At 38.9% G+C, this 19,870-nt stretch overlaps 1 protein-coding gene across 5 annotated transcripts in view; it reads right to left on the bottom strand.

Annotated features, from left to right (window-relative positions):
- Positions 1-772: 772 nt before the first annotated feature.
- The window catches only part of PHF21B (PHD finger protein 21B), a 229,699-nt gene continuing 210,601 nt past the window's right edge, over positions 773-19,870 (bottom strand). For 4 of the 5 annotated variants that reach the window (XM_042469500.1, XM_042469503.1, XM_042469502.1 and 1 more), the window contains 6 exons: positions 18,743-18,797; positions 16,272-16,294; positions 11,881-12,039; positions 9,866-9,941; positions 8,759-8,862; positions 773-3,973 (listed from right to left, as the gene is read on the bottom strand). In XM_042469500.1, coding sequence (XP_042325434.1) covers positions 3,740-3,973; positions 8,759-8,862; positions 9,866-9,941; positions 11,881-12,039; positions 16,272-16,294; positions 18,743-18,797 — 651 coding nt within the window. In that variant the 3' untranslated portion in view covers positions 773-3,739. The remainder of the gene's footprint in view (positions 3,974-8,758; positions 8,863-9,865; positions 9,942-11,880; positions 12,040-16,271; positions 16,295-18,742; positions 18,798-19,870) is intronic. The other variant, XM_042469501.1, reaches the window with a different exon arrangement.

Here is a 19,870-nt window from a genome sequence, read left to right as displayed (position 1 = left end):
AAACAGAAGCTTTTGCTTATTAAATTCTAAATTTCTTGTTTAACTGTATATTGGTCCCTGTCAATACTCTGATCCTGCTATTGCCACCCTCATAGTGTGGATAGATAGCGTATAAACAATGCCAATTCAAAAAGGATGTTGACAAGTTGGAGTGTGTCCAGACGAGGGCGATCAAAATGGTGAAGGGTCTGGAAACCATACATTACGAGGAAAGACTTAGGGAGCTGAGTATGTTTAGCCTGGAAAAGAGATGGTTAAGAGATGGTATAATAGCCCTGTTTAAATATTTTAAGGGGTATCACTTTGGGATTGAGCAAGCTTGTTTTCTGCTGCTCCAGGGACTAGAACATGGAACAGTGGATGCAAGCTCCAGGAAAAGAGATTCCACCTCAACATTAGGAGGAACTTCCTGACAGTAAGGGCTGTTCGGCAGTGGAACAAACTCCATTGGAGTGTAGTGCAGTCTCCTTCCTTGGAGGTCTTTAAGCAGAGGCTGGATGACCATCTGTCAGGGATGCTTTGATCGAGAGTTCCTGCATGACAGGAGGGTTGGATTGGATAGCCCTTGTGGTCTCTTCCAACTCTGTGATTCTGTGTTTAGGAAAGATTTTATCTGAATACAGCTGGCTGGGATCCCAAGCATGGCAACAGAATAATCTTTTAAATTCCAACAGAAAAAGAGACATGGACACAAGGACAACACAATTCCTTCCTTAGTTGAGGGGAGACAATGTTTTGAAACAATCTTTACACTTCAGTGACCACACCAATATTAAATATGTCAGTCAAGTTTAATTCATCATAAAGAAGTAAACTACATTGGTATATTTAAGACACACACTTTGTTTTCTATGCACACTATCCACGGGACAGTCCATTTTTCCAAAATAACTACTTTTTATCAGTCCCAGAAAAACACTTCTTCAGAAAGTCTTCACATTAAATCAACTTTCTGTGCTTTTCCCTTTTCTTTTTAAAATTCATCTGAGAAGGGGGAAAAGAACCATTAAACCTGAAAACATTTACATTGCAAGCCACATTTGAATGCATAAACTGGTATACAATAACCAATGTATCACAACTGTGTTTGACTTAGATCACCTTTGTTCATCAATAAAAGAATATAAAAATCTTGTTCAACAGAGTGTTAAGTGTATTAAAATAGATTTGTATAGTACTGCACAGTTTCTCCCGGAGTTGTGAAAATGGTTGAAGGGACTGTGTGCTGCCTAGTGATGGGCAACCTTCAATCAGTCAAAAGCCAAATCCCTTGACTTTTCGGCACCATGTGACAGGCTAGTGTGAAATGCTTCACTTGTGGCATGTGGGAATGGATTCTTGCTTTTGACCCATTCAAATAAAGGAGTGTCATTTAGGGAGAGTAGCAAGAGTGCCTTACTCCTTGCCCTTCCTTGGGTTTTTGACCACTTGTGATTCTTTCTCAGGAGCACTTCCATTTCTGGCCAAGTCCCTGCATCAATAGGCTGACTAAAAGAATTAAATGGTTTAGTGTTTTAGGTAAGCCTAAAGGGGATCTCTTTGTTTAAAGCAACAAAATGTGGGGATAAAGTTGCTGTAATAGTGAATGACTAAAAGCTAACCTTAACAAATGGTCTTAACATACCTTTCAATTTAGCTTGCAATCTGAAATACACTTACCTGGAAATAAGGGTATGTTTTTTTAGATTCAGTGGAACTTAGGTGCGTTACAGATCGCCTGAAAGTGGCGGTCTGACGGTGCTGACGGTTGCTGCGTCCGGGAACCGCAGTGGCCAAACCGCACGGTTCCCGGGCGCGGCAAAAAGAAGCCCGAAAATGGCGCTTCTTTTTGCGCCCCAGAAGTGGCGCCGTGAGGCACTAGTCATGCACCCATGGCGTCACTTCTGGGATGCAACGTGCAGATGCTATGCGTCCGCTACGTCAAGATGGCGGCAACCATGTGGACGGGCGCCGCCATTTTGTACATACCCAATACGTACTAAGGTTAGGGATGTCAGGAAGTGATGCCCCTTCCTAACCCTAGCACGTGCTGGGGACGTACTATAGGCGCGTCTGTAGCACACCTTTGTTTGGAATAGATACATACAAGAATATGCTATTAAGCTTGACTATATCCAAGAGCAAACCTTCAAATATTAGGTAAAACGTCTCCAGCCCCTGAAATCTGAAATAGTGCTCCTGCTTAAGGGTGTTCCTCTTGTACTGAGGAAGAAAGCAGATTGTGGAAAAGCTGTGCTGAAGAGAAACTTGTTTGCCCATCACTAACTTCTGAGGTAGGCCTCAGGTTTCCAACATAGGACTCTTAGCCCATGATGGGGCCAGACTGACCCTTGATGCATCAGGAAGACTAGCTAGTGAGAAAAAAAAATTAAATCAAAAGCATTCTCTAAGCATTTTTCAGGCTAATGCTAAATGTCTCATGTGTGGTTAAATTTAATAAAATTATAAAAAGAATTACTTAAAAAATAATATTCAGAATTTGACAGCCCATCTTTTCCCCAAAAGCTCCTGATATATCAAATAATAATAATAATAAAAATAAAAATAACCCCTTGAGGCAGTTTATTTCCTGTACTATTTAGCAGATAATTCTGCAAGCATGAAAAAGAAGAAGAAAAAAAGAAACATTTTATATATTTTCTATTTTACAATAAAAATGTAGTACAAACATGTAAAGTTTTTTGGCATAACGTCTGTACTATTCTGACTGGAAAAAAAAGCAGCAACAAATATTATTTGCTTTCTTTCTTTAAAAGAAATCTGACCCACCCCAAACCAAGAAAGATCCAACCTGCTGAAGATATTTGTCACTATCATGTTTATGTTAAACCTTGCACAAAAAACTCCCATGAGAAAAATACATCAATAGCAAAATAAGTGGAAAGGACCTGCAAAATTAAGGGGTTTTGCAGGCATACCTCTTTAAATACTTTAGAATGCATATACAGAAGCATCAGCATGAAAATACCTCAATATTTCACTAGAAATGCTAATTTCATACATTTTTATTTAAATATCTGTAATTCTCCACTATAATACTGAAAAAATGATTTGATTTTGAAGGCTCTGTGAGTGCTCCACAAATGTAATACTTCTCAACCAGCCCCATGTCCAGTTCAACCTGAATCAACACAACTGACTTCCTTCAATTCCTTTTTAAAAATCAGGAACTCGCATTAAGTTCCAAGCTATTCACTTTTTATTGTTGTTACCAATTTAAATTTCTGCTCTTGACACTACCATCTACCTTGCATACTAGCTCACTAACTCTTTGTATTTAAAACTATTTTTTTCCCTTCAAAGGGAAAACATTTTTCAACCATCTGCCCTCCCCAAAGGTTACTCCATTCCATCATCATCCTCCCTCCCCACCGGCCAACATACGCTGCTTCATTTTCCTTACTCATTAAATACATTAAGGCCAACACAACAAGAGATTGAAAGAGAGAGAGAGAAGAAAAGAATATTAACACTGAAGATCTCAGCAATAGAAAACTGCAGCAGGACATCTGCTCTGTCAAAAGTTGCCATGACACTCAGCTAGAAAGTGGACCAACGGGTGTTTTCCAACATCCTGATATAATAAAAATGGACCAACGTAGTTTCTCCTGGTTTTCTTTCTTGACGCCCTTGTAGCATTTCCATCTGCATTGTATGTGTGTTCGCATGTGTCCCAAGTTCATTTTTTCTGTCTTTTTGTGTTGTTTTTTAATGAAAAACCAGATTTGCAGGCAGCCTGTCAGTTGTTACCCTGTGTTGGCTGCAAGGCTTTGTGTACGGCGGTGGCGGCAGCTGAGGCAGAAGACGGTTTGATCCAGGGGACAGTCAGCAGGGAGGAGGTGGTGGTAGTTGTCATAGTAACCTGAATCATCTGCTCATTCTGTATCAGTCTAATGAGAGTTTTGAGGCGTTCCAGTGATGACTGGACCCCTTTTTGCTGGGCCAAAAGGCTGCTTTTTAGCTCTAAGCACTTCTGTCAAAAAAGAAATGAAAAGAATGAGTAAGAATGCATTGGGTTGGGTGTCAAAACACTCCTATTGCAAACAGACTTTTGTGGGGATACGCTCAGCTATATTGGTTGAGCATCCACAAGCATCCCGCTGGAGTCGCCATCAGGGTGGCTAAATGGTAGCGCTTAAGAGTGGATTCTTTCCTCTCTACTCCTTGAATTCATCATTTAGGTAGACCGAAGTCAAAAGCACTCTGTAATCAGAATTAATGCACAACATTACAAAGGGTTGTTTGATTTTATTCATGTCTGTTGGCTGGAATCCAAAGAACAACACAATTAATTCTACGTGCCCCAAGGTATTTCTTAAATTACAGCTCTCCCCCCGCTCCCCAATCCTAATTCTTTGAGAAGCCACTTTTGAAATGAAGAGACTTTAATAGCAGTTGGTGATGTGACATGGTTTGGGAAACATAGCTAAAATGAATCTCCAGTATTACAATGTATTTATGATCTCCCATTAAATATCTAGTACCGTTCAACGTTTATAAATTGGTGATATTATATGCATGCTTGTACCACTCTGGATAATGCAAAATCTCAACCATCTATGTTTGCAGCATCCAATTTCACAGGCTTGTGTGGAAGAGCTCATCACAAACTGGCCTACTCTCAGGCAAAGGTGGTTTAGCCTAGAGAAGAGAAGGTTAAGAAGTGATATGATAGCCCTGTTTAAATATTTGAAGGGATGTCATATTGAGAAGGGAGCAAGCTTGTTTTCTGCTGCTCCAGAGAACAGGGCCAGGAACAATGGATGCAAGCTCCAGGAAAAGAGATTCCAGCTCAACATTAGGAGGAACTTCCTGACAGTAAGGGCTGTTCAGCAGTGGAACACACTGCTTTGGAGTGTAGTGGAGTCTCCTTCCTTAGAGGTCTTTAAACAGAGGCTGGAGACCACACATATACAGTTTCTAGAAGTCAAGGTGGTTTTGGAGTCTTGCCATTTGCAAAATTCTTGATTGTGTGTTTAGACAATAGGTAAAAAGGTCTTTAGTGAAAACGTCTTGATCAGACAGCCAGGCAGTAGATGGTGGGCCTACTGCCAAAATATGAAGAATGAAGGGCTAAACAGGAGGCTCTAGTTATCTCAACATACTGATGGCAAGCTATGAATGGAAAACAACTTTCTAAACATAGATTTCTCAAACAGGCACCTCACTCATTTGGATGCTGTCTTAAATTCAGTGCAACACTAGATGAGTGAAAATGCCTCCTAAATGATGCTAAGCTGTATCACTTTGTTGTGAGCATATTGTGCAACAACAATAACAACAACAAAAAACAACAACCCAACTTTATTTCATGCCAGCTTTGCACTCTGAATAGGCATAATGGCTAGTGAAGCAGACTTTGTGCTAGTATAATGGCATCACTATATACAGGCCACACAAAGCTTTATTTAGCATTTTTCAGCTATCAGAACAAGCCCCAGGGCTCCCATGGTAGTAGTGGTGTGTGTGCATGTAAGAGAGAGAGAAAGGGGAAAAACATGTAATTTGTGTTTATTAGTATAACAGAAAAGAGTGTAATGGAATAATTTATGTTGCCACAAACATGCATACAATTAGGTTTACAAACAGTATTTCTGATTGTGTCTCAATAAGAATAGAAGCAAAGTTTGTGAAATATGTTTGTTGAAATGAGGATGGAATATCCATTTTATTTGTCAAATAAATACCAGCAAGAGTTCAGTATATGTAGTATATGGGGGGAAATGTTTAAATAAAAGGCCATGGATTGATCTGAATGCTGGCAACTGAATGTGTGTGTGTGTGTGTGTGTGTATGTGTGTGTGTTTATATGCACACACACACACAGATATATTTTATACATATACAAAAATCTAAGTAAAGTTTCCTTGAATAAATTCTTTTTTAAACATTATACAAAATTTTATAATGTAATATTTTGTACTGTAATGTGCAGAGTCCATTACCCGCTAGGTCTCTATGTATTCCATTTAATTAAATTGCTTTTTAATTTAATTATCTGTTTTATTGAATCTAGTCTCTCAGTTGCTCCATTTTAATTTAATGAAAACCTCAAAAAGTAAGTCATTTTGTGGCATAACATTTTTGATTGCTGTCCTCAGTTTAGACCTTTATTTAAAATTGCATTTCTGCAGTCTCCAGCCAAAGCTTCCATTTGAACAATGAAGTCTGCATGCTTCTAATTTTCTAATTCTTCTAGCCCCCTTAACTTCTAAGTAATTAATTCACACTGATTTTCAGTTGGAGCTGCACAAGCAAATAAAATATTTCAACTTCAGTCTGATTTGTCTTCAGTGCATTCGTCCAACGCCTCATGCATGTACATTGTCTGGACAGTCAAAGGAAATGCATATTACTAGGTTACCACCCAGTAATAAAACATTACATTTCCAATTTTAAATGATATAAAGTATTGACAATGACTGTCCTGGATTATAAAACAAAATGTGAGCAGCTGCTAATGAAGATTTATTTATTTATTTATTTATTTATTTATTTCCCGTTCTTTTACCAGGACTGGGACTCAGAGCGGCTTATGACACAGCTGTTGGATAGAAAATCTAATACATAGACAAATATCAACAGTGCAAAACTTATAAAGTGCTAGCTTTAACAACAGGAGGCGCAGTTTGGCAACTAAGCTATAAATGCAGGTTGCCTAACACACTCATTTCCAGCAGGAAAAAGATAATACAAATGTTGAGGTTGATCCAATTCATAGATAATTTCCTTTGGCATTATTTGGGAACATGTAGCTCCTTCCGACTGAAGCATCCTTTGTGACATTCTGGCAGGGGGATTCAGAGGGGTTAGTCTTTAAAAAGTAAACTTTCTCTAAGACTCTCTTAGCTAGATTTAGGTTTTTGTGGCCCGCTTACAGAAAGAAAGAGTAACTACTTTTACAACTATGGATTGCTTATAATAGTTTAAATAAAGGATAGGAACACATGCACCCCAAACCTGCTTTGTGGCTCTTGGATGATTGTTGTTAACTGCCTTTGACTCATGGCAACTCTGTGAGTGAGACATCTCCAAGACCTTCTATCACTCTGCTCAGGTCCTACAGGCTCAGGCCTGTGACCTCCCTGATTCAGTCTAACCATTCAGCATGCGATTCCTCTTTTTCTATTTTCTTCCTACCTTCCTTAGTATTACTATCCTTTCTAATGAGTCATGCTATCTCATGGTGTAGCTACAGTATGACAGGCTCAGTTCTTTCATCTTGGCTTCAAGGAAGAGTTCAGGCTTGATCTGTTTGTTTCGGATGTCCATGGTATCTTCAGCACTCTTCTCCAGCAACACATCTCAAATGGGTTTCTTTCTGTTCACCTTCTTCACTGTCCAGCTCTCATATCTCATGTTAGTCTTCCTTCTAATACTCAGTGTCCACTTTGTTGAGAGTGCAGACTGCAGCGCCTGAAATCTCTGGTAATAGCCCCTGAAGAAGACCAATTTGTAACAAGGCCAAAACATGTTAGGCTTTTTAAGATAATAAAGTTTGTGGACCATCAACAGGAAATGAGACTTCATTTTCTTTATCTCTTTCATTGTGGATATGTGCTTTCCAGTTTTGTGTTCTGTTCAACTCTCATATCCATATACATGGTAATGGGGAATACAAAGTCTTGGACAATTCTGACTTTAGTGCTCAGTTGTATATCTTTGCACTTTAGGATCTTGTCAAGTTCTTTCATAGCTGCCCTTTCCATGCCTAGTCTTTTTCTTGTTTCTTGATAACTTTATTATCTTAAAAATCCCAGTGGGTTTCGGACATGTCACAAAAAGGCAGTCTCCATGCTGATCAAAGTTTGATCTGAGGTATGGGAAATCTTAAACTGTTTTGATTTCCTCATTATCTATGATGAATTTATGTAAATCCTCTGTGGTCATTATTTTTGTTTTCTTTATGTTCAGCAGTTAGCCTGCCTTTGTACTTTCTTCTTTAACTTTCTTTAGTAATTGTTCCAAGTCTATGATGTCTTCCACTAATAGTATGATATCCACATATCTTAGATTGTTGATGTTCCTTCCTCCTATCTTCACTCCTTCTTCTGTGTCTAAACCTGCTCTCCTTATGATATTTTCTGCACACAAGTTGAAAAACAGGATGATAGAATGCAGGCATGCCTGTCACCTTTGCTAGTTAGGAACTATTCTGTTTCTTAATATTCTGCTCTAACAGCTGCCTCTTGTCTACTGATTTGTCTTCAGGGCTATCAAATGTAGTGGCTCTCCCATTTCTTTAAAAGTTTTATGTAGCTTTTCATGATCTATGCCGTATCCATCAGCACCACCACTACCAACAACAGCATGAATTGCTATTTATAAAATGACATCACCTTAAAACAAGTTGCACAGAACCTTTGCACAAATTAAACCCCCAGATTACTTCAAGCCACTTTTGGTTTCATTTTTTGGCATTCTGCAGGGTTCACCTAGTCCTTGGAAAAGTTGAGTTTCAAATAACTGGCTACAGAATCCATCTGATTTGACCATCACAGGGCAAAACTGTGAGGATTGGCACAATCCAGAACAGTAGTAGTCCCACTGAAATGAAAGGTTTTAAACATAACTAACTGTGCAGAACTGGAGTGAGCTGCTTTCCAAATAGTAGACCTTCTTTCTGCCACTGCTTGAATTTAGAGAAAAATATCAGATTTGTTTACATGTATTTAAAACACTGCTAATATCACATGATTTCAAACATCACCCATGGCTAACCAATTTCACAAGCTAACATACAAGCCAGGAGTTATACCTTCATTGCATTAGTGAGGTGGCATTCTTTTTCTTCTAGCTGCCTGTGTTCTCCCCTCAATTCACTGCTTCTCTTTAATAACTTCCTCTTCTGCTCTTCTTTGACTGTGAAACAAAAGCAACAAAAAGATTGATGGACAAATGGCGGATACAATCAAAAGTGGTACACAGGAGCATAAGCTATGCTTTTTCCTTTCTTCTGTTTATTCTAAGCCACAGAGTAGAAAACAAAGATATTTGCTATTGTGTTGAATATATTAAGCAGATGAACAACTAACTGCACATAAAATATGAACACTTTGAAGGAGGTGCAAGAAATAATTTTATAGACACAGTGAAACATCCATTACTGGGATTGGGTTTATTGTACTGTGGTGGGGGAGAGGCGATAAATTGGTTTTGGTGTCCTCTGTGCATTAGCTACCCTCATCCCAGCAATATCTTATCCAGATTCAAGCTGCCTGCTATCAGGAATAGATAGGAAAATGTTGTCCCACCTGATCATGAACTGTAACTTAATCTACAGAATTCCAAGTGTGAGCTGAGCTCTATGAAAGAAAATGAAGCACTGCATTGCACACACAAGTGAGGCGGAGATTTGACCTCACTTCAGCTGTGTCTATGACAACAATGCTTTATATGGTCCCTTAGGAATTAATGTCTGCCATTCAGTTGAATTGGAAAAGTTAAATTGCTGCTCTCTGGGGCACTGTTCTGGTTGGGACAAAGCACAAAAGAGCTAAGAACAAAGTCATCAGTGAGCAGAAGTCCCCCATATAATCAAATTACCATCATATGAATGGGTTAACTGTCTGAATTTATCCATATATTACTTCCCCTTCTCTTCTAAAGCAGAGCTGCTACAATGGCAAATGAAAAATGTGAAATATGCAAAGAAATGATTGGGCTGCATCCAAGCATGCAAGCTCTAATTTAGATAATGTGTGAGAACAGTAATCAGTGAGCTCTCTAGCCAGACAGGTACTCATGTGTTCTGATGATGCTTTATTTCTGAGATGCTTGCAATCCACCCCCTGAGGTGATTTCAATTCTAAAGTTGCTGACATTTGAGAAACAATTTCTTATAATCCACTATTCCAGTACGTACCTGTTTTATGAGTAACATAAGACTGAACGATAGCCAGAGTTCCAGCCCAAGGCATGTTTTCATCTTTCTTTAACACCTACAGGTTTCAGGGAAGAATACATTTGAAAAATTCAAAAGTATGTGTAGATCACAAGATGTTGCTTTATATACATGTAAAACAAGCTAACAAATAGAAGCAAAGTTAATTTCACAGGCAATGAGCCACATTTTAGCTGCTTTTTAAAAATTTACTTTTAAAGGGCATTTAAAGTCATTTATAGACGGAAATTTTGATACGGATTTTTCATGTTTTCGACTATTCTTTTCATCAGCCCCATGTATTAATTATGTAACAGTACAGTGGGCCCACCACATCAGTGAACTAGCTATCCACGATTGAAGTGTCTGCAGCTCGCCATGCCCCATATTATTCAGTGGTGGTGCATGCTTGCAGATCTGGTGATGCAAATGCTACACATTGAATAACATGAGCCATGAGTGCCCACAATTTTTCCCAGCTGTGAGTGGGGGGAGGGGGCAGAACCAAACCCCCATTGATGGGAAAGTTCCACTATACATCATTTATAAAAATGCAAGCATAGAAATGTATATACACATTGTATTTTTCTGTACCAAGGGGGGGATAAAATCCATAAGCCTCAGATATCTTGAGTGTAAACAGCTCCAGGTATTTTCATGCTACCAAACTCCTACACATGATCATGTGTGCACTAGCAGAATCACATCAATATACATGATCATAAACTGGGTCTGTTCATGTGGATCATTTTAATGATTGCAGATACAATTGCTAAATATGGCTTTCTGTTCCATACATGTAGATCATAGTTCACAAAAACATTTTCTTTATGGGATCTTTTAGCACCTTTGAGACCAACTGAAAGAAAGACACTGGTAGCATGAGCCTACAGCCTCAGATGCACAGGGTGGAGATATCTGAGGAATCGGAAGCAAGCCTACGAAAGTTCATTATTATTATTATTATTATTATTATTATTATTATTAACCTTTATTTATAAAGCGCTGTAAATTTACACAGCTAAATTTCATGCTACTAGCTTCTTTCTTTCAGGGGGTGAACAGACTGCTCTTAAGGGTTGGCTGCAGGTCGCCACTTTTAGCCTCGGAATAGGGCCGCGGCCCCGATCTAGACTTTCCATGGCACAAAAAGGAACCACAAAAAGTAGTTGCTTTTTGTGCCATGGAAAGGGCACCATTGCCGCTGGCTCCTTTTTGTGCCATGGAAAGGGCATAGCTTTTCAGTCATCTGGATGCAACACTAGTGGAGTGCCCTGAGACTGCCTACCATGTGGTGGTGCACACAGTGTCATGTGGGCTGAGTTGGGGTATGCGTCATGTGGATGCCATGCCCCCACTCTGCCCCAATGCTCGCGTTTCTGTCGAGGCTGTGAGTCTCATAAGTGCTTCAACAAGATCCCTTTGATACTGATTTTCCAGACTAAGACAGCTATGTCATCTTTGAATTTCTCCTATAAAATAATGTTTAAAAATGTCTGTTTGTTGCACAAACCACCATATATATTTGGAGTATATATTCTCCACGTAAAACCGGCAGTATCCAACCTCTTAAAAGAAACTGTCTGAAAACCTACTGGGTGGTCTTGAATAGATCAGCTGCTCAGTCCTGCCTGTTAGCAGGGTATATTAATGGTTTACTGCCTCAGACTGTGGACAGATTGAATGAGGGTAAGAAAACCCAACCCAGCAAAATTATCATCACTGAAACTAAAATTATTACAGTTACAGGCAGTCCTCCATATCCATAATTTTTTTTTATCCACAGATTCAAGGATATTGAAATATTAAAAAAAAATTTTAAAAATATATAAATTCCAAAACGCAAACCTTGATTTTGCCATTTTATATAAGGGACACCATTTTATTGCACCATTGTATTTAATAATTCTTGAACATCCACGGATTTTGATATCCAGTTGTTATCAGTTATTACCACTGTAACAAAGTTACTCCATTTACTCTGTATGTTAACTCACCTTTTCTTGGCACTTAGGGCAAACCCAGACTCCTTTGGGGACAGTCTTTACGGGAGGGTCCAAGCAGTTGAGATGATAGGCTCTTGGACATGTTCCACAAGGTTGCAGATTGGCACCATGCTTGCATGCTGAACAATAATCCTCGTGGCTGACATCATTCTGAAAGAGAAACAAAGGAATTCCAGTTGATCTTTTGAAGAAGCATTTCACAAGCAGATATTAGTAATATAAATCTACCATTAGGCCAAACAACCCAATTAAACACATTAAATATATATCCTCTAGCATTTCTATGATATAAACATCCCAACTTTCATACCAAGAATAAATGCCTGTGCCTGACCATCCCAACTATTACATACTGTCAGAGAATATAGGTTTTCTGAGATCTAACCATCATTCCAAGAAAGAAGAAATCTCTTAAGAAAGAACTATTTCCTGGTTGACAAATGGATGATATGGTCTCCCACTAAGGATTTTTGTGTGTGTGTGTGTGTGTGAGTGATAAATCCTTTCTATTGCAGGTGATTTTACAATTAAAAGTAGAGATTGGTGTTTTCCACATGGTGAACTGCTGTTATATGTGACAATTATGGTTACCAATGTTTTGCCACATTATTATGCTCCCCTGGATAAGAAGGTCAGCTTGTTCTTTTCACAGAAACTGTTTAGAACATGTTACCCATTCCAAGCAATTTACAAGACAGTAAGAGTGGAAGGATACCAACATTTCAAAAAGAATTAAGTCTGCACACTAAGTGGGGAAACCCCACTTGAAACTAAATAGAACAAAAGAAAAAGTTAACACAGCAGTTCTTAAACTGAAATATGTAGGAAAACTAATAACTAGGTCAAATCATCTCCAAGCGTATAAATGCTCCAAATTATTCAAATAGATAGATCTGGGAAATAAGTATCTCATACAGTGGTTGATTTTAAAAGGTTAATGGTCCATGGGGGAAACACACACACCGAATATTTGGAGAGAGTCACAGAGTATAGTTGTTTATACACAAACATTAAAAGCCACTAAGCTAAAATGGAGGAACTGAGATCTATGTGCTAAATGAGTACATAGATAAACTGAGCACAACAGATATAGCAGGCTTCATTCTTAGCCTGTTGGAATAGGGGGAATCATTAGGATACAGTTATGCCTGGTTACATGCCCTACAGAAAAGACAGAGAAGGGCCCACTATGGATGGTGTAATTCTGTAAAGATAATGTATAAAGGTGACAGTAGATGAATTTCTAGGATTTATCAACAAACTGAGTCTGGCTAGCAACGACAACAGTGGAGGTAGAAGGACTGGATTTTTCCTTTGCACCAGATGCAGTATCCTTGGTTTGAATTGGCTGATAAACAGCCTGGTCCTGAGACACAGTACTTTTCAAAGGGTTCTGGTCAACAGATGTTCGACTTTGCTGGATGGAGGCTAGGACAACCTAGTGTGTGGTCAAAATGACATCTCTTGTGTCTCGAAGGATGTGTTGAGGAAGCCTTGTTCCTACAGTCACAAGTATAATGTCCAGAATGACTGTCACAGAGGAAGAACTGATCTCGGAATAGCCATGGTTTCAACAGCCATGAACTGGACTGTCATCCAACTCAGTAATAGCAATAGGAAGAAGCCAAATAAAAGTCCAATTCAGGGTAGAGGTGTGACCTGGAATGGTACTGACATCTATGTCGACGCAGAGATCAAAGCGCCGGGAGAGATTTCTCTCAAATCGAAACTGAAGCTGGACAAGGAGAAGCTGTAACTAACCACAGAAGACACCTGTATCTCTCCCTCTGAAATAGGGTCACCCAATCTTCTGTCCTGAATAAAGATGGTCTCCATCACGACTATAAACCATTTTGGAGAAGCTGGTAAAAGAGGCACCATAGTCCCATGAAAATTCTCTGACGCAGCTCCCTGAAGTAGATGGTTCAGCTGTAGCCAATTGAGAAGAAGGTGGCTGAGGAGAACTGTGTTCTTTCTACCTCTTCTTTTTATGCTTGTGTTTCAAGTCTGCATGTACTTCAGTCTTATGAGTTCTACCCAACGGACAATGAGACAACTTGTTCCCAGTTCTGTTTCAGGCCTTCTAAGTGGGTGTTGTACAGATGGTATCCACTAACAGCTTCTTTCAAAGCTAAAGAACAGCCACTCCACTGGCTCAAAATAATGTTTTAAAATGTTACTAAAATTACTCCACAAACCAAAAATAGAGGGAAAACTATCATATTTAACTAGGATTTCTTCTCATCAATGGGGTTATTGATACATATGCATGCCAAATAAATACTGGTTATTAGGAAGACACATCCATTCTCTTTGTTGGAAGTACAAAGAATAAGTCTATTTAAATCCCTGTGATTTAATTAATTCTCTCTAAAACATACCACTAGCCTTAAGAAGTAACATAATGTTAAATAAAAATTCTAAATAACTCTCTCTCTCTCTCTCTCTCTCTCTCTCTCTCTCTCTCTCCACATTTGCAGCAATGAGGCAGACAACTATAGAGATTGGTGCACTAGGTTTCATTCCTGTGCTAGGCATGGGATGTAAACTCACAGGGACATATTTTATCGCACAGCTCCGTCCTCAGGCAGTACTCATCCCGTACTCGACCCAGGGTCCTCTCTGACCTTATAAAAGAATGGGATTTTCCCATTCTTTAAAAGGTCCGGGAGAAACCCCATGTGCTAGTCTCCTTTAATAATTTCCACCATAGCTCACAATGTGTTTTTGTGAGATATAAAACATGCATCTGAGGAAGTACACTCAAGTCTATGAAAGCTCACACTACCAACTTCTTTCTTTCAGTTAGTTTCAAAAGTGCTACAAAATCCCTTTGCACAACATGTTTTTCTATATACTAAAATGAACACATGGAGATACTGCCTGTCTCAAAACAACAAAAACAAAATATTCATGACAGAACAAATGGACAACTTATTTATTCATTATACCAGCACAGATAAATAATAAACTACCGTAAAACAGGTTGTCCTAAATGTATATTATTTGGCTTGACTTCTATATTGTTAATTCTGCTAAACTGATCCACCACTTGTTCTGAATGTCTCGGAGTGTTTGTTGAAGTTTACTACAATTGTTAATTAAGATTTTGCTGTTAAACCAGTGTGGTGCTGTAGTTAGAGTGTTGGACTACGACTCGAAAACAAGGCTCAATTCCCTGCTTGGCCAAGGAAACCTACAGGGTGAGTCACAAACTCTCAACCCAGAAAACCCTATGATAGGTTTGCCTTAGGATTGCCACAAGTCAGAAAGAACTTGAAGGCACACAACAGCAACAATACATTTAAAGTTGCTATAACAGGCATACTGATCAGTATATGAATTACACTACACCAAGATATAGGAACAACACAAATCTCAACCTTGCTAATGTAAGTTGAAAAAAACAAAAATGTATTATTATCGAGTTTTGCAAATTATTCATTCTAGAATACTTTTTCAGAAGAAGTGTGAAGTAAAACTGCTTTGACAACATGACAAATTAAACTGATTTGCTAACCTGTGAATAAAAGTGAGTACGTCTTGCAGAATTAAAAAAATCTATTGATTTTAATTCACAATAATTATTTGCCATGGCTTTTGGAGAAAGAAAAATGTGTTATTTCTGAAATGTAACAATTTACTGTATTTTGGTGCTGGCTTTATCACACACAAAGGTTTGAACTTTACTTTTAGAAAGCAAGCCATTCAATTTTTCACTACAGGACCCCTGGAGCACTATATTAATTTTGCTATTTCAAGGGCCCACAACAGAATGTGTGTTGTCTGATACCTTGACATGAGATGATTAGAAGGTTTGATGGACTGTTCTAGCCACTGCAGGAAGTATTGCTGGCTGTTCCTGTTATGGCTGGAGCACACATTTGATTTAATCTATAAATGAAAGTAGCTACAGAGTTACAGGTGGAGGTGGGTGCTTCCTGAGTTGCTCACATGTTTGAGGACACTTTCTATCCTCTAAAGCTTTTAAAAATTGTATCATCATCATCATCATCATGATCATCTTGCTTTAATCAGAAGGATCTAGGCAGTTTGATTAATTAATAAATACAAGAGTAAAATTACATTGCATTAGAGGTCTCTCATTCAACTACTGTCCTGCCCCCCTGTACTCTCACCACAGTGGCAGCAATTGAACAGCTTCATGATCTTGCCAAGTCCTCCTGAGCACTGAACTGGAGGACCTGGCAAAACTGTGCTCCCACTATAAGTGCACCGCTTCCATCTTTTGGTAAAATGACACCAGACAGACCCAGTTAGTGAGCTTTCATATTGAGCCAGTGACACTGTACTAATAAATAAGACACACTCCAGTATGCAATGAACAGCCACTATTAACAGATGACCATAGGTAAACATACCTTCCAACATGGATCCTCATTTGCTAGCATTATGAAAAAATGCAGAACACATGTTAGTAGCAGTGAGTTTAAATTCCTAATCTGTTGGGATTTTAGCTAGGGTTTTAAAAAATGCCATTTAGTAGGGAAGGTTATCAGTACAATTTTGAACAGTTTATTTTTCTACTTTATCTTGGTGCATACCGTTTGTGAATCCTTCCTATTTGTAGACAGTGAAAATATGCAGCAACGCTCTTAAGTACTCTTGAAACAGACACACCAACAACTCATAAGATGTGTACAGGACTGTCACATAGTGAGGGTTATACAAGATGAGAAATAAAAATCTTGCTGAAATAGCTTAGCAGATGGAATTAGGAGAGTTGCCAATTATGGGTGGATATATGTGAATATTCCTAAATGGATCCAATAAGAGCGAAGATGAGAACAACAGAGGCTTTTGTCCAGCTTGATTTCAAAAAGCTTAGTATTACCTTAATAATGTCAGAATCCATATGAATGGTTCTGTCTTGTTGGCATGGTGATATGATGATATTAAAGGATGAAGATATGAGGGCATGGTGATATGATGATTTAATATTGTATAGTATGTGGGGTATTAAGAAGGGGATATCATTTTAAATCCAACCCTGGGAAACAAACCGGGGGGGGGGGGGGGGGGAGGGGGGGGGGGGGGGGGGGGTTTTGTGGCAGGAAGGAGTTGTAGTTTTATGACCCCAGTCATCCTGTCATGGATCTGAGCTGTGAAACAGGGATGATCTTCTTCTTGAAGGGATAACACGAGAGGAAGGAGGGAAACAAGAAATGCCCTTTGATTTGGATCAAAGGGGAGCAATCAGGGTTGGAAAGTGGAAGATGAGAATGTATTTGTAGTGGTCTGAGAGGGAACTTTTTCAGTTCTGACACTGAACCCAGGATAGGATGTCTTGATATCCAGAATAAATCTCTAGTTTCTACTGCGCTATGATTAAATCTTGGTTATTGGGAAATGGGACCTCTGATCCTGATAAATAATTCATACTGAGAATGGATTTACAGCGCTTTATAAATAAAGGTTAATACTAATAATTTACACATATCTGAACTCAGCATCAACAAGATAGCCAAGGCACAACAAGAATACTTTGTTAATTAGGTATTTTATACTAACAGAATGTAAACCTACGATTGTTTAAAATAATAGCCTCTTTTGCAATAATTCTGTTCATTGCAATGGGGATTATAGATTTATTATAGATGCACCCTTAGAAATCAGAAATGCTAATTAGGGTCTGAAAAATGAATGAAGTTCAGATGGTCCCAACACAGTGTATTTATTTTTAGTGACCAAATGAGCAAAATATGAATTTAACTTGTGAGCTAGCAAAAGAAAGGGGTATAAAAGTATTAACATAAGCAATATTTGGAAATGTGCCTTAACCCTTATACCAGTCTAGATGCTTCTATATACTGGTACTTTTACTGGAATAACACAGTACAGTGGTAGAGCACATGTTTTACATGCAGACGATCCTGGGTTCAGTCTCCAGCACACCCAGTTGAAAAGGGCTGTGAAAGGCCATGTAAGACTGTGAAAGGCCATGTAAGGCTGTTGCCATAATATTTCACTCAATGGAACAAGGTAGCAACTCATACATTTTGGAAGCCAACCAATGTTTTCTACTAGCCAACTATGAAATTCATCTTCACTGAAACATTGCAACAATATTATATGCATTTTCAAAACAGAAAAGGGCAACTTTATTTAACTTTACAACTACCTTTGAGGCATGTGTAACTATTATTAATACGCAATATACTTCAAAGCTGTCAGGGTTTTCTTTGGCCCGTTACACACGGACATAAAGTACGCGCTCTGTGTGTACTAGGGTTAGAAAGGGGCGTCACTTCCTGATGCCCCTAACTCTAATACATACGGAGCGCACACAAAATGGCGGCGCCCATTCCACATGGGGGGCGCCATCTTTACGTAGCGGATGCACTGTGTCCGCACATCGCGCAGCGCATATGACGCTGCGAGTGCACCATTGGCACCTCATGGCGTCATATCCGCGCCGCAGAAAGAAACGCCATTTTGGGGCTTCTTTTTGCTCCACAAGAGAGCCACGTGGTTTGGCTGCTGCGGCTGCCTCATGGAGCAACCGGCAGCAGCGCAAGACCGTCTGTTTTGGGCAGTCTGTAACGCGCCTTTCTTTTTTTCCCTTTCTAATTGTTAAAACTGATCTTTCTTTTTTGGTGCCAATAATTTCTATTAAAATTACATTGTATCAAAATCTCAAATAATCTGAATGAAAAGATAACTTTTAATAGTAAGTACTTTGATCCAGTAGTTTTTTGATTCCTCTTCAAATTTAATTACTTTTATAAAATTCCATCACTTTTACTAACTCATACAGAATCCTACAGACTCCACTTTACTAGAGTAACCATTTTATTCAAGAATATTCCCTACAATAATTTCAAAAATTTACCTCTTGTGGACAGGAACAAGGGATTGTTCAAATAATTTGATGCAAGACGTTTCCGCTGCAGAAGAGAAGAAAATCCATATGATAATATGAATAGAATTGTTTAGTAATTTTCTTTTATCAACCTCCAAATACAAAGGAGAGATTATAATCAAGAGTTAATCACTTACACATGTGGATACTTTTTAAAAGAGAGAATAAATGTACAATTGGCATATTTAAAGTCCATTATGCTCTTTCTCATATGTTACATCTGAAGCATGGGAAAGGACAATGTAAACTATGATTAAAGGTTTGAAGCAATCAGTCATTTCAACTATCTAAACAGTACCTCTCATATTCATATCTCCAGTATATCAGTTCTGTTAAGCTATAGTAATGACAGGCAAGACAGCATAATATAAAAATCAGAATCACAACAGAAATGTTGTAATGTTCATAATTCCTTGGCTGGCAACATGAGCCTTGGTAACTCATCTTCAGCACAAGAACAAGCATTATGACCACTTACATTATGCCTGCTGCTCTTAAGGATTTTCCACTTCTGCACAGTTTGGAAATGTTACTTTCTTGGACAACTTCCTTGAGACATATACCTTCCAGCATGGTCACCAGGAACTGGCTATGCCAGTTTAGTGATTCTTGGAGTTTTACTCCTTCACCTAAATGGAATTGCTAATCCCAACTGGAGAAGATAGTAAACACGCTAAAATTTAATTCAGCTACAGTTAGAGATTAAGGGGCAAAACAGACAGCCCCTTTCAGCGCCAGATCAGGTCTGTAACAACCGCATAGTGCGGGCTTGAACCGGTGCTTTGCTGCGCCAAAAAGAACCAGAAAAATGTCACTCCTTTTTGGAGTGACAAAAGGGTGCCCTTGCTGTGTGGCTTTTCTGCCTTTTTTTTGGAACAGCACATCTAAATGCTGTGCCAAGGCACTTCCTTGGCCACGCCACTTGCGTGATGCCGCCCGCCATACAGGCAGGTGGGTGGCTTGATGCTGGCATCAAGGTGGAGTCAGGGTATGTGGAGTGCAGTCCCCACATCCCCACTACACCTTGATGCTGGCATTTTATGCCGGTCTGTTTAGCCCCTCAGTATTTGGCACAACCATTGACATTGCTGGAACAAA

This window comes from Sceloporus undulatus, chromosome 5 (genome assembly GCF_019175285.1).
Source record: "Sceloporus undulatus isolate JIND9_A2432 ecotype Alabama chromosome 5, SceUnd_v1.1, whole genome shotgun sequence".
Taxonomy (NCBI): Eukaryota; Metazoa; Chordata; class Lepidosauria; order Squamata; family Phrynosomatidae; genus Sceloporus; species Sceloporus undulatus.
Note: the sequence above shows the minus strand (reverse complement) of the source record. Positions and strands in the feature narration are given on the sequence as shown.